General features: G+C 57.4%; 1 protein-coding gene across 2 annotated transcripts in view; it reads right to left on the bottom strand.

Annotated features, from left to right (window-relative positions):
• Positions 1–5,987: 5,987 nt before the first annotated feature.
• Positions 5,988–13,167, bottom strand: part of LOC137463885 (zinc finger protein 436-like) — a 307,021-nt gene continuing 299,841 nt past the window's right edge. The window contains exons 1-3 of one of the 2 annotated variants that reach the window (XM_068175268.1): positions 8,192–8,205; positions 7,924–8,075; positions 5,988–7,267 (exon numbers count right to left, since the gene is read on the bottom strand). In XM_068175268.1, coding sequence (XP_068031369.1) covers positions 6,190–7,182 — 993 coding nt within the window. In that variant the 5' untranslated portion in view covers positions 7,183–7,267; positions 7,924–8,075; positions 8,192–8,205 and the 3' untranslated portion in view covers positions 5,988–6,189. Of the gene's footprint in view, positions 7,268–7,923; positions 8,076–8,191; positions 8,206–13,167 lie in introns of those variants that run through there. The other variant, XM_068175267.1, reaches the window with a different exon arrangement.

Raw genomic sequence — 13,167 nt, 5'->3', positions numbered from 1 at the left:
CAGTGGTCCTGTGCCCGAGGCCTCCAAACACCACCTTGGGAGATCTCTGGGCCCTCTCCGAGGTGTTTGCAATTGAAAACATTCAGCCCATAGTCTCAGAAAATCACCAGAGGACAGGGCCAGCCGGACCTGTCTGCCCTGGCTACTTTTGTTTGGAGTAATCCTTGGATATACAGAATTTGGGAGGCCCAATTCTCATTTTGGCCATGGTCCCTGGACAAGGAGGCCAGTTCTTTTCCATAGGAAGGAAGGAACAGAGCCCCAGTGTTTCAGGGGCAGATGAGAGGTGACCACCAGAGGTCAAGGCCAGCCACAGCTGGTCGGTTTCTTTCTGTGAGATACCCTTGCATGGAGGAAACTTTTTAGGGAGAGTACCAATTTTGGCAATGGGCATCTGAAATGAGGGATGGTTCTTTTCATAGTAAGGAAAGCACAGAGCCCCAGTGCTCCAGGAGCTGATGAGAGGCAGCCCTTGACATCCCAAGATCAGCCAGACCTGTCAGGGGGCCCCTGGGAGGCCAAGCCAGCCAGACCTGTTCCATCTTCCCTCGGTTCCATGGGGCCCCACAGTGTTCCAATGGTCCCTTGCTTCCATGAGGCCCTGAGGTGTCACTATGCCCCCTTGGTGACACGAGGCCCTGAAGGGTCCTAATGGCCTCCATGGTTCCATCAGGTCCCACAGAGTCATAATGGTCTCTGGGTCCATGAAGCCCCGCTGTGTCACCATGGCCTCTTGGTTCCATGGGCTCCAGTGGTGCCACAATGATCCCCTTGGTTCCATGAGGTCCCCACCGTGTCACAGTGATCTCCATGGGAAGGAAAGAACCGAGCCCCAGTGTGGCAGGGGCAGCCACCAGAGGCCAAGGCCAGCCAGACGTGACGGTACTGGCAGATTTTTCCTGGGAGCAACCCTTGGATATACAGAATTTTAGAGCTGGAATCCCAATTTCAGACATGGACACCTGGAGGAGGATGGTTCTTTTCCATAGGAAGGAAAGCACGGAACACCGGTGTTTCAGGGGTAGATGAAAGCTGGCCATCAGAGGCCTGGGCCAGCCAGACCTCTCTGTCCTGGTAGCTTTTATCTGAAAGCAACCCTTGGATATAGGGAATTTGGGAAGTGGAACCCCAGTTTTGCCGTTTCTGCCTAGATAAGAAGGATGGTTCTTTTTCATAGGAAGGAAAGCACAGAGCCCCGGTGTTTCAACAGCACAGGAGAGGCAGCCCCCAAGAGGCCAAGGGCAGCCAGACCTGTCTGTCCTGGCAGCTTTCACTTGGGAGCAATCCTTGGATGTAGAGTTGTGGAGGTGAAATCCCAATTTTGGCCATGGTCAAGATGGATGATTTTCTCCCATAGGAAAGTAAAGCATGAAGTCCAAGTGCTTTGGAAGAAGATGAGAGGTGGCCACCCTTAGGCCAAGCCAGCCAGACCTGTCTGTCCTGGCACTGTTTGTCCAGGGGCTATCCTTGGACATAGGGCGTTTTGGAGGTGCAATCTCATATTTGGCTGTGGGTGCCTGGACAGGAAGAAGAGTTCTTTTTATTAGGAAGGAAAGCACAGAGCCCCAGTGTTTCAGAGGCACATGAGTGCCAGCCCTCCGGAAGCCAAGGCTTATCAGTCCTGGCAGCTTTTGTCTGGGAACTATCCTTGGATATAGGGAATTCTGGAGGCAGTTGCCCAGTTTTGGCCATGGGTGCCTAGTTGAGATGGATGGTTTTCCCATAAGAAAGAAAAGCACGTGGTCCCAGTGTCTCAAAGGCAGATGAGAGGTGGCCCCCAGGTAGCCAAGGCAGCCAGATCTGTGTCTCCTGGCAGATTTCATCTGGGAACAATCTTTGCACTTAAGGAAATTTGGAGAAGGAATCCCAGTTTTGGCCATAGGCCCCTGGAGGAGCAGGACAGTTCTCTCCCATAGGAAGGAAAGCCCAGAGCCCCAGTGCTTCAGGGGCACATGAGAAGCAGCCCTCGACATGCCAAGGTCAGCCAGACCTGTCCAGCAGCCCCCGGGAGGCCAAACCAGCCTCACCTGTTCCCTGTTCCCTTGGTCCCACAGTGTCCCAATGGTCTCCATGATTCCATGAGTCCCTGTAGTGTCACAATGTTCTCCTTTCTTCTGCAGTGTCACAATGGCCCCTGGCTTCCCTGAGGCCTTGCAATGTCACCATGGCCCCTTGGCTCCCTGCGGCCCCGCTGTGTCACAATGGCTCCTTGGTTCCACGGGCCCCACAGCTTCATCCTTGACCCTTGGTTCCATAGGGGTCCTGAGTTTCACAATGGTCCCCCTGATTCTGTGAGGTACCAGAGTGTCACAATGGCCTCTTTGCTTCCATGAGGTTCCATAGTGTCACCATGGTGTCCTCGGATCTGCATTGTCCCAATGGCCCCTTGGTTCCATGAGTTTCTGGACTGTCAGCAATGGTTTCTTTGTTCCAACAGGGCCTTGATGTGTCACAAAGGCTCCTTGGTTCTGCATTGTCACAACTCACCCACGGCTCCATGAGGTTCCCCAGTGTCACCATGGTGTCCTTGGGCCGCAGTGTCACAACTCACCCACGGCTCCATGAGGTTCCCCAGTGTCACCATGGTGTCCTTGGGCCGCAGTGTCACAACTCACCCACGGCTCCATGAGGTTCCCCAGTGTCACCATGGTGTCCTTGGGCCGCAGTGTCACAACTCACCCATGGCTCCATGAGGTTTCATAGGGTCACCATGGTCGTTGTCAGAGGCTGGATGAGATCGATGTCCTGAGACACCTCGGGATGAGCTGTCAATCAGTCCCACAGCAGGCAGAGTTAACCCAGGCTCTGATTGCCCGAGCCATCAAAGTCCCACTTGGAGGGAGGCCCACAAAGGCTCAGGGGCTTAAAACACGGAGCACGTGCTCAGGCTACGGTCCGTACCCTGCCTTCTCCTGGGGTTTGTGTCTCACCCACACTGGAACCCCAGCAGTTGGTAGCCATATGCATTTCTTTCTGTGGAGCTTCTGTCTTCCTGCCTCTCTGTCTTCTCCTTCTAATGCTCTTGATATGGAACATCTTTGGTACCTCAACAACTTCAGTGCTTCAAGGTTTCCAGGTGTAATGGGCTGAGGTAATGACGTTACTGCTATGGTAAGTGTTTTATGTCGACTTGGACATTTTATTAAATCTTTTTCCAAAGTTTCTTGATGTTCAGTATTTTGCCAGTAAAATTTTGTGTCATTTTGACCTCTTGAGAAGATACAGTTGGTGTTTCTCCTGTGCACCAAACTCCAGTAAAGGAACCCTTGGTTACTGTGAGAAATGACCGCTCACGTTAAAATTGTTAAAAGGCTTATTCAACCTTAACAAAAATTACAACAAAAGGACTAAATAAGGACAAACAGGCCTGGGAGCTTCCCCCGTGGCTGCCGACCACGTGGCTGGCTCGTCTTCAAGATGGAAGCTTCGCCTTTTATACCCGGGGGTTGCCTCAGCCGACCCTGGCCCCTCCCACAGGCTGTCAGTCAACTCTTCTCTGCTGTTCATTGGTGGAGTCTGCTTTCCTGCGACTCGATTGGAGGGTCAGGTGCCGTCATGCCACACCCCCTCCCCCTAGGAACAAGTTTTTGTGCACGCCTTCTTTCTGCCTGTGCTGGATGACTCGGGCTGTCTGACGGTAACAGTACGGGGGAAAGGGACTGTGGGGAGAACAGAGGGCACCGAAACAACAGACTACAGCAACATAATTATACATCAATAAAGCTTCTCTTAGTATTCACACAGTATTCATCCCTTCATTGTGAGAGCAAATCATCTCATTATCCATCTATAACACAAAGGGACCCAAAGTCACCGTGAAAGGGCTTGGTTTGACCTAAAATTACCCAAAGAGACCTCACATCCACCCATATGGGCCTAAAATCATCCAAAGAGGTCTAAAATCCACCCTACAACTGCCCGCTTTATCCTAAAATCACCCAAATGGGCCTAAACCCCACCAGATTTGGCCTAAAATCAGCCAAAGGCATCTAAAATCCACCCTGCCCATTTTATCCTAAAATCACCCAATTGGGCCCAAACTCCACCCAAATGGGCCTCAAATCATCCAAAGGGATCTAAAATCCACCCTAAAACCAACCAGATTTGGCCTAAAATCAGCCAAAGGGGCCTAAAATCCACCCTAAAAGGCTTGAAATCACTCCAAGGGATCTGAAAGCCACCCTAAACCTGCCCAGTTTGGCCTAAAATCACTCAAATGGGCTTAAATTCTCCAGGATCGAGACCAAACCCAGCAGCAGAACCAGCACCAGCAGCAAGACTGAGACTGACACTGGAACTGAGATCAGCTCCACTACAGGACCGGCACCAGGACTAGGACCAAGAACCAGACCAAAACCGCACCAGAACTGGCACTGGGACCAAGACTGACACTGGGACCAGCACCAGGAGCGCTTCGGAACTGGGACTGGCACCGGCAGTGCTCCAGGACTGGGATTGGGATGGAGACTGGAACCTGGCACCTGCACTGGGACTGCTCTGGGACCGGGACCAGGACCGAGACCAGGAGCCCTCCAGGACTGAGACCGAGACCGGAACCAGCACCGAGACTGGCAGCGCTCTGGGACTGGGACTGAGACTGAGATTGGCACTGGAAGCACTCTGGGACCAAGACCAGCACCAGTAGCAGCACTAGGTCCAGAACCACTCCGAGACCAAGACTGAGACCAGCACTGAAACCGGCACCAGCACTGGCACCGAGAACGGCACCGCTCCGGGGCCCAGACTGGGACAGGGACTGGCACCGCTCCGAGGCCCAGACTGAGACAGGGACTGGCACCGCTCCGGGGCCCAGACTGAGACGGACTGGCACCGCTCCGAGGCCCAGACTGAGACAGGGACTGGCACCGCTCCGGGGCCCAGACTGGGACCGGCACTGCCCTGGGATCAAGAGTGACACCAGGACTAGAATCAGCACCGGGAGTGCTCAAGGACCAAGACGGACACTGAGGCTGGCACCAGAAGCGGTATCAGCACTGGGATCTCTCTGGGACCGGCACCAGGATTGCAAACGGGACTGGAAATGCGATTGGCACTGGGATCCCTCTGGGACCTCTGCGTTCCCTCCGGGGAGTTTTGGCTGCATCCCTGGGTGGAACTGGGAGGGACCCCTGGGCAGGGCAGGACCGCCTTGGTTCACATCATTCTGGTACAGCCATCCTGGTCCATATGGGCCTGGATTGGATGGCCCCAGTCTATAGTCCTAATCCATATGGTCCCAGCCTGTGAAATCCCAGTCCATGGGATCTCAGGCTCTACAACCCCAGTCCATACGATCCCAATCCTTACAGTGACATTTCACTGCCAGCCTTCCTAACTTCACCCATGGTTGCTGCAGCTCCTGCACCGGGAATTAAATCAGGGCAGGGTCTTTGGTGGCAGCTGCCCTGGCTCAAGGGAGACACGGAGAGAGAAACAGAGCAGGCAAAGAAAGGCAGGAGAGAGAGGAGGACACAAACACAATCAGCTGAGAAGGTGGCAGTCTGAAAAACAGAACAGCAACTGACTGAAAATGAATGGGACAGAAATCAGTAACTCTGAAAGTTTTATTTGCTATCAAATACATCCCACCCACCCAGCCTCACACAATCCCAATCCCACCACTCCAAATTTGGATCCCACTTCTCCCGATCTCCTTCCAACCCCATCACACCCTGGCAGCTGTGGAATCGAGTGAGTTTGGTGCAGGACAGAGTTTTTTTGAGGTGGGAACAAGCCATTGTGAGGTGGGATTGAGCCCTTATGGGATAAAATTCAGTTGTTTCCGGTGGGATTTGAGTGGTTTTGAGGTAACAGATTGATCCCTCTTGACATTTGGAGTGCAAAGATGAGAAGAACATTGCCCAGAATCACCCCAGAATGCACAAATCCTCCAGAATATGTCCCCAAATCCTAAATTCCCCCTCAAAACCATATGAAATGGTGAGACTTTTGACATTTTTGATAAATTTCTATCTTTTCACCCCTGTTTTAGCTGCTTTCGAGGGATGAAGATGAATCACAAGAAAATTAAGGCCAAACCAAAAGGAGAAGCAGCCAGGTGTGTTCCCAGCATGGATCACAGGGAATGTGGGTCACCAGGGCTGTGCCCAGCGTGGTTCCTGCAGTGGGGATGGAGCTGGAGCAGCGCACAAAGCTCTTCCCGCACTCGGGGCACTCGCAGGGCTTCCCTTACCGGTGCCTCCGCTGGTGTCTGGTCAAGGTAGAGCTGCTGGAGAAGCTCTTCCCACTCTGGGGACACTCGTAGGGCCTCTCCCCGGTGTGGATGCGCCGGTGAGTGATGAGGGTGGAGTTGTGCTTGAATCCCTTCCCGCAGTCAGGGCAGCAGAAGGGCCTCTCCTCCGTGTGAACCAGATAGTGCCGGAGGAGATGGGAGCTGATCCCAAATCCCTTCCCACATTTGGAACACTCATAGGGCCTCTCCCCAGTGTGGATCTTTTGGTGCCTGCTCAGGGCAGCACGCTGCCTGAAGCTCTTCCCACACTCCCCACACACGTAGGGCCGTTCCCCAGTGTGGATGTTCTGGTGCCTGATCAGGTCGCAGCTCCTCCTGAAGCTCTTCCCACACTCCCTGCACTCGTGGGGCCTCTCCCCAGTGTGGATGTTCTGGTGCCTGATCAGGTCGCAGCTCCTCCTGAAGCTCTTCCCACACTCCCCACATTCGTGGGGCCTCTCCCCAGTGTGGATGCGCCGGTGCATGACAAGACTGCTGTTGTGCCTGAAGCCCTGCCCGCAGTCGGGGCAGCGGAATGGCCTCTCCTCTGTGTGCATGCGCTGGTTCTCGAGGAGATGGGAGCTGGTCTGAAACCTCTTCCTGCATTGATCACACTCGTAGGGCCTCTCCCTAGTGTGGGTCCTCTGGTGCTGGATCAGCTGGGAGCTCCATCTGAAGGTCTTCCCACATTCCGAGCACTTGTGGGGCTTCTCCCCATCCTGGAGCTGCTCATGGATCACCAGCTCCGAGCTCTGGCTCAATCTCCGGCCATCTCCCCGGCCCAAGGTGGGTCTTTCCTCCTCAGATCCCTGCGATCTGCGTTTGCAGCCCCTCCTCGTGCGGCATCTCTGGGGCTTTTCCTCCCCGTTGGATTCCTGCACTCTGGAGCCGCTCAAAACGGCCTCTTCCACGAGGTTCTGCTCCGGGGATTTGTCCTCCCTGCTCTCCATCCTCAGCTCCTGCTCTGGGGGAGGAAGGACAAGGACAGGGTCTTCCTCTTCCTCACAGCCTCCCAGGGGCTGGGAATGGGAAATCCTGCTTTGGGAAAAGCAAGGGATGAGCACAGTGAGTTTGAAGATCCCTCTGCCCAAGTCCATCTCTAGAAGTCCCCGGCCACCTGGGCTCCATAAAAACCTCCCAAACACCAAGATTCAGCCCTGAAAAAGCCTCCCAGGAGTTCCCCGTCCCTGCTCCCTCCCCTTTGCTGTTCGGGGCTCCCCCCTGTCCCAGCTGCTGGGCTCAAGCTTGGATTGGGGGTCCCCCTTCTCCTCGCTGCCCGCCCTCCCCAGGCTGCTGGCAGTCCCAGCAATCCCAAAAGCTCCCCCCTCTTGGTTCTCCCCATTTAGGGCTGCCGGGGCTTTTTGGGCTCCCGGGCTCCCTTCTCCCTTTCCTCTCTGCTTGGGGCTGCAGGGGCTCCAAGGAGTCCCCCCTGCCCCTCTCCAGGCTCTTGAGGGTCCCGCCGATGGCGGCGCTCCCCCCTCGCTGGGCTCCCCACTTTGGGCTCCTGGGGGACACAGGGCTCTGCTCCTCCAGGCTGCCTCTGCCCGCAGCCGCCACCGGGACCCCCAATGTCCCCCCAAGGGGCCTTTTCCGCTCGGCTTTGCAGTTCTTCATTCTCCAAACATCCCCCCAAAAAACCCGACCCAGGGACCCCCCAGGATATCTGGGCCGAGCTCCCCCTCCCCGCTCACCTGCTGGATGGGGGGCGATGATCCCACAGGTGGGGGCTGCGAGTTCAGGGAGGGCTCGAACGCGTGCTTCCTGCTGCTGTCCTTGATCCGCCTTTGTCCCTCCTCTTCCTCTTCCTGCCGTTCCTCCTCTTCCATCCCTGCTCCTCCTCCTCCTCCCTAACCCCACCTCCTTCTCCTCTTCCATCCCTCCCCTTCCATCCCTCCTCTTCCATCCGCCCTCCTCCTCCTCCTATTTCCACCCCCCCTTTCTCCTCCTCCCTAAGCCCACCTCCTTCTCCTCCTTCATCCCTGCCCTTCCCTCCTCCTCCTCCTCCCCCAGGAGCAGCCTCGGTGCCCCGTTCCCGCAGCCCTGGCAGCCCGCGGCAGGAGCGGGGATGGAGCCGGGACAGGTCGGGATGGGCAGCGCGGGGCTCTCGGCTGCTCCCACCCGCTGTTCCAGGGGGGAACCCGGCCCGGGCAAAAGGAGAGGCAAACTGGGAAAACTGGGGGCTGCACATCCAAACTGGGCCTTGCTGGGGACCCTGCCTGGGCACTGCCAGCCCTTGGGGCTCCTCTGGGGACATCCGGGAGGGGGGAACGCACAGAGGGCTGGGGGATGCCAGGAGTGGCAGCACTGGCAGGGACTGGGCTCTACTGGGATCACGCTGAGATCTTACTGGGAGTGACTGGGACTGTACTGGCTTTGTACTGACATCATACTGGGATAATATTGCCATGCCGGGGCAGACTGTGACTGCACTGATGGAGACTGGGATCATACTGGAGGCTACTAGGGTCATGCTGGCATTGACAGAGAGCAACTGGGATCACACTGGGGGCACTGGCATCAGACTGGGAGTGACTGGGATCAGAGTGGGAGTGGCTACAATCATACTGGGATTAGAGTGGGTGTGACTGGACCCGGACTGGGGGTTACTGGGAGAGACCCGGCCCATGCTGGGACTAACTGGGGACATATTTAGAGGACCTGGTAGCAACTGGGATAAAACTGGAGGCAAGTACACCATGCTGAGGAAACTGGGAGTGCCTGGCAATGACTGTGAGAATGTTCAAGGCAACTGGTGTATACTGGGAGGGTCTGAGACCATCTGGGTGGTGACTGGGACCAGCCTGGGAATGTGCTGGGGGAACTGGGAACACGCTGGGGGCAAGTGGGAGAGACGGGGATTATACTGGGAGTGACTAGGACTATGCTAGGGGCAACTGGGAGAACTGGCAACAGACTGGATGAGAGTGGGAGGAACTGGGAGCAACTGGGACCGGGCTGGCAGCAAATTGCATCATCATAGGGAAGGACTGGGAGAGACTGGGATTATACTGGGAGTGACTGGGCTCATACTGGGAGTGCCGAGGAAACTGGAAGCACACGGGGGGACCAACTGGGCTCATTCTGGGAGCAGCCACTGCCGGCCCCGGGACCCCCAAAAACACCTCCCGGGGACCCCCGATGTCCCCCCGAGGGCCAGCTGCGGCTCGGCTTTGGAGCCCTGCCAGCTCCAAACATCCCCCCAAAAAACCCCAAACCCAGGCACCCCCCGGGATATTTGGGCCGAGCTCCCCCTCCCCGGGCACCTGCGGGATGGGGGCGATGCTCCCGGGGCTGCGGCGACTTCAGGCAGCGCCAGGGCCCCGCGATTCCTTCTCTGCTCCTCTCCGGCTGCTCCCGGCTGCCGCTGCGCCTCTTCCTCCCTCCCTCCTCCTCCTCCCCCGTTCCCGAAGGCCGAACCGTGAGGGGAAAGGGGCGGGGAAAGGGCGGGAACCGTGAGGGGAAAGGGGCGGGGAAAGGGCGGGAACCGTGAGGGGAAAGGGGCGGGGAAAGGGCGGGAACCGTGAGGGGAAAGGGGCGGGGCCAGGCCAAGGGCGGGAACCGTGAGGGGAAAGGGGCGGGGCCAGGCCAAGGGCGGGAACTGTGAGGGGAAAGGGGCGGGGCCAGGCCGAGGGCGGGAACTGTGAGGGGACACTCTGTGAGGCGGCGCTCTGCAAACAGAACTGACACGGACTGAATATGAACGGCAAAGAAATCTGTAAGTCTGGAAGTTTTATTTGCTGCCAAATACATCCCAGCCACCCAGACCCACACAATCCCTATTTCAGCTCTCCAAATTGATATCCCACTTCCCCCAATCTCCTCCCGACCTCATCCTACCCTGGCTTCTGTGGAATCGAGTGAGTTTGGCGTGGGATTGAGTTTTTTTGAGGTGGGAACAAGCAATTTGAAGTGGGTTTGAGCCTTGATGGCTTAAAATTCAGTTGTTTTCAGTGGCATGTGAGTGGTTTTGAGGTGAAAGATTGCTCACTCACTCTTGGCTTTTGGAGTGCAGAGAGATTGAGAAAAGAAAAAAATTAAGGTCCACAAAAAAGGAGAAGCAGCCAGGTGTGTTCCCATCATGGATCACAGGAATGTGGGTCACCAGGGCTGTGCCCAGCGTGGTTCCTGCAGTGGGGATGGAGCTGGAGCAGCGCACAAAGCTCTTCCCGCACTCGGGGCACTCGCAGGGCTTCCCTTACCGGTGCCTCCGCTGGTGTCTGGTCAAGGGAGAGCTGCTGGAGAAGCTCTTCCCACACTGGGGACACTCACAGGGCCTCTCCCCGGTGTGGATGCGCTGGTGAGTGATGAGGGTGGAGTTGTACTTGAATCCCTTCCCGCAGTCGGGGCAGCAGAAAGGCTTCTCCTCCGTGTGAACCAGTACTGGAGGAGAGAGGAGGTCATCAGAAACCCCTGCCCACACTTGGAACACTCGTAGGGCCGTTCCCCAGTGTGGATCATCTGGTGCACGAGCAGGCTGGAGCTGTGCCTTAAGCTCTTCCCACACTCCCCACACTTGTAGGGCCTCTCCCCAGTGTGGGTCCTCTGGTGCAGGATCGGCTGGGAGCTCCTCCTGAAGCTCTTCCCAAACTCAGAGCACGTGTGGGGCTTCTCCCCATCATGAACCTGCTCATGGACAAACAGCTGCGAGCTCTGGCTCCATCTTTGGCTGCCTCTTGGGCCAGGGTGGGTCTTTCCTCCTCAGGTCCCCACGAGCTGCGTTTGCAGCCGCTCCTCATGAGGCATCTCCGGGGCTTTTCCACCCCATTGGGTTCCTGCGCTGTGGAGCCGCTCAAAATGGCCTCTTCCACGAGGTTCTGCCACAGGGATTTGTCCTCCCTGCTCTCCGTCCTCAGCTCCTGCTCTGGGGGAGGAAGGACAAGGAGAGGGGCGTCCTCTTCCTCGCAGCCTCCCAGGGGCTGGAAATGGGAAATCCTGGTTTGGGGAAAACAAGGGATGAGCACAGTGAGTTTGAAGGTCCCTCTGCCCAAGTCCATCTCTAGAAGTCCCCGGCCACCTGGGCTCCACTGAAACCTCCCAAACACCAAGATTCAGCCCTGAAAAAGCCTCCCAGGAGTTCCCCGTCCCTCCTCCCTCCCCTTTGCTGTTCGGGGTTCTGAACAGCCCCAGGAGCACAGGGCAGAGGCAAAGCAAGGTGGGGAGGAGAAAGAGCGGGGACGAGATTGCCCTTGAAAGGCAGAGGCGCTCTGGGGCCCGCTCCTGGCCAGGGAGCCGGCCCAGAGCCGTCCCCTGCTTGCCGGGGCCTTGAGGGGCAGCTGTCCAGCTGGGCCAAGGTGTGCCAGCAGCTCCAGCCGTGCTGGGGAGCCTTGCCAGCTCTGGGCCCTGCTGTGCAGGAGGGTCCCAGGGTGCCACTGGCAGCTGGGGGCTTCAGCCACTCCTCTCTCCAAAGGTGCTCCTGCCCATCTTCAGAAGACGAGCCTAACAACTCAGGCAGAGAGAACTCGAGCCGTGTTCCCAGCTCTTCCCTTCTGTCCCCATCTGCCCTGCCGCAGCTGCAGCACCATCTTGAGCCCTTCCCAAAACTCACCCTCCACAAGGAGACCCTCTGCCCCGGAGCCCCCTGGTCCTGTTCCCCAACCACGACTGAAGGTGGGCAGGCCCTGTCTGCCAGGGCAGGGCTTGGCCCACATTTTCCCTTCAAATAAAGAAGTAGAGTTGTCAGAGATATGTCCAGGTGGTGCCAGCAGCAAAACCCACCCGGCAGCAGCACTGGCTGAGCTCCATGCCCAGGAACAGCCGTGGATGCCCACGGTGAGGGCAGGCAGGAGCCAGGCAGGGGCCGCTGTGAGCAGCAGCGGGGCCCCGAGGGGCTGGGGGAGCCCATGCTGAGCGTCCCTGGGCTGAGGGCACATTTCCTCCAGTGGGATCATCTGGGCCTGGACTTCATGAGGCACACAGGGATGTTTTGGGGTCTCTGCTGAGGTGTGCAGGGATCCCTCATGAGGCACACAGGGATCTTTTGGTGTCTCTGCTGAGGTGTGCAGGGATCCCTCATGAGGCACACAGGGATGTTTTGGGGTCTCTGCTGAGGTGTGCAGGGATCCCTCATGAGGCACACGGGGATGTTTTGGGGTCTCTGCTGAGGTGTGCAGGGATCCCTCATGAGCTGTGCGTCAGGGAAATTTGTGAGGGGTTTTTTTTACTCTTCTCAGCACAGCAAAGGGACACTTGGCCAAGGTTTTGCAGGGCTGGGAGAAAGCCTCTTCAAAACCCTTGGGCCCAGAAGGCTGCGGGCACAGCGGGCGGGCAGAGCCCATCCCCTGGGGCCAGGCCGGGCTGCTCAGGCCGGGCCGGGCCAGGCGAGGGCCCCGGCAGGGAAGGGCCGCGGCCCCGGGCTCTGATGAGGCTGCTGAGCTCCGCCCTGGCCCTGAGCTGCAGCCCAAGACATTTACAGCCAGGGCCGTGCCCTGGGGCACAGGAGGCACCGGGGCTGCAGCTGAGGCCCCGCCCTCTCGCACTGAAGGGGGCTGGCTCTGTTCCTTGGGAGGATGCAGAGCCTTGTGCCTCAGCCTGATGGGGCAAAAATCCCCCCAACATCCCTCTGTTTGCAAAAAGAAAGGCTTAGTGCTCATTGATAGGAAAAGCTGTGTGGGTGGCCTGCAGCTCCTGTTCTTTTGTTGCCTGGGCCCCAGTCAATGTCAGCAGACAAAAGAAAGGATTTGCTGAGGAATGATCTTGGATCAAGCCAAACATTTACAGGCAGGGCAGTCCATTTGTATAGATGGGGGCACACTCTGGGGTGCAGCTAAGGCCATGAGGTCACAGCAGGCTCTGGGGTCACAGCAGGCTGAGGTCACAGCAGGCTCTGAGGTCCCAGAGGTGCCAGAGCCCCGTGCTTGCACAGCACCCCATTTAGTTTTGTTGTTGTTGTTGACCCCCTGGGAGCGCTTGTAGTTCTCCACCCCGGCTATTTTTAA

Source organism: Anomalospiza imberbis, chromosome 31 (assembly GCF_031753505.1).
Source record: "Anomalospiza imberbis isolate Cuckoo-Finch-1a 21T00152 chromosome 31, ASM3175350v1, whole genome shotgun sequence".
Classification (NCBI taxonomy): Eukaryota; Metazoa; Chordata; class Aves; order Passeriformes; family Viduidae; genus Anomalospiza; species Anomalospiza imberbis.
This window is presented reverse-complemented; position numbering and strand designations above follow the sequence as displayed.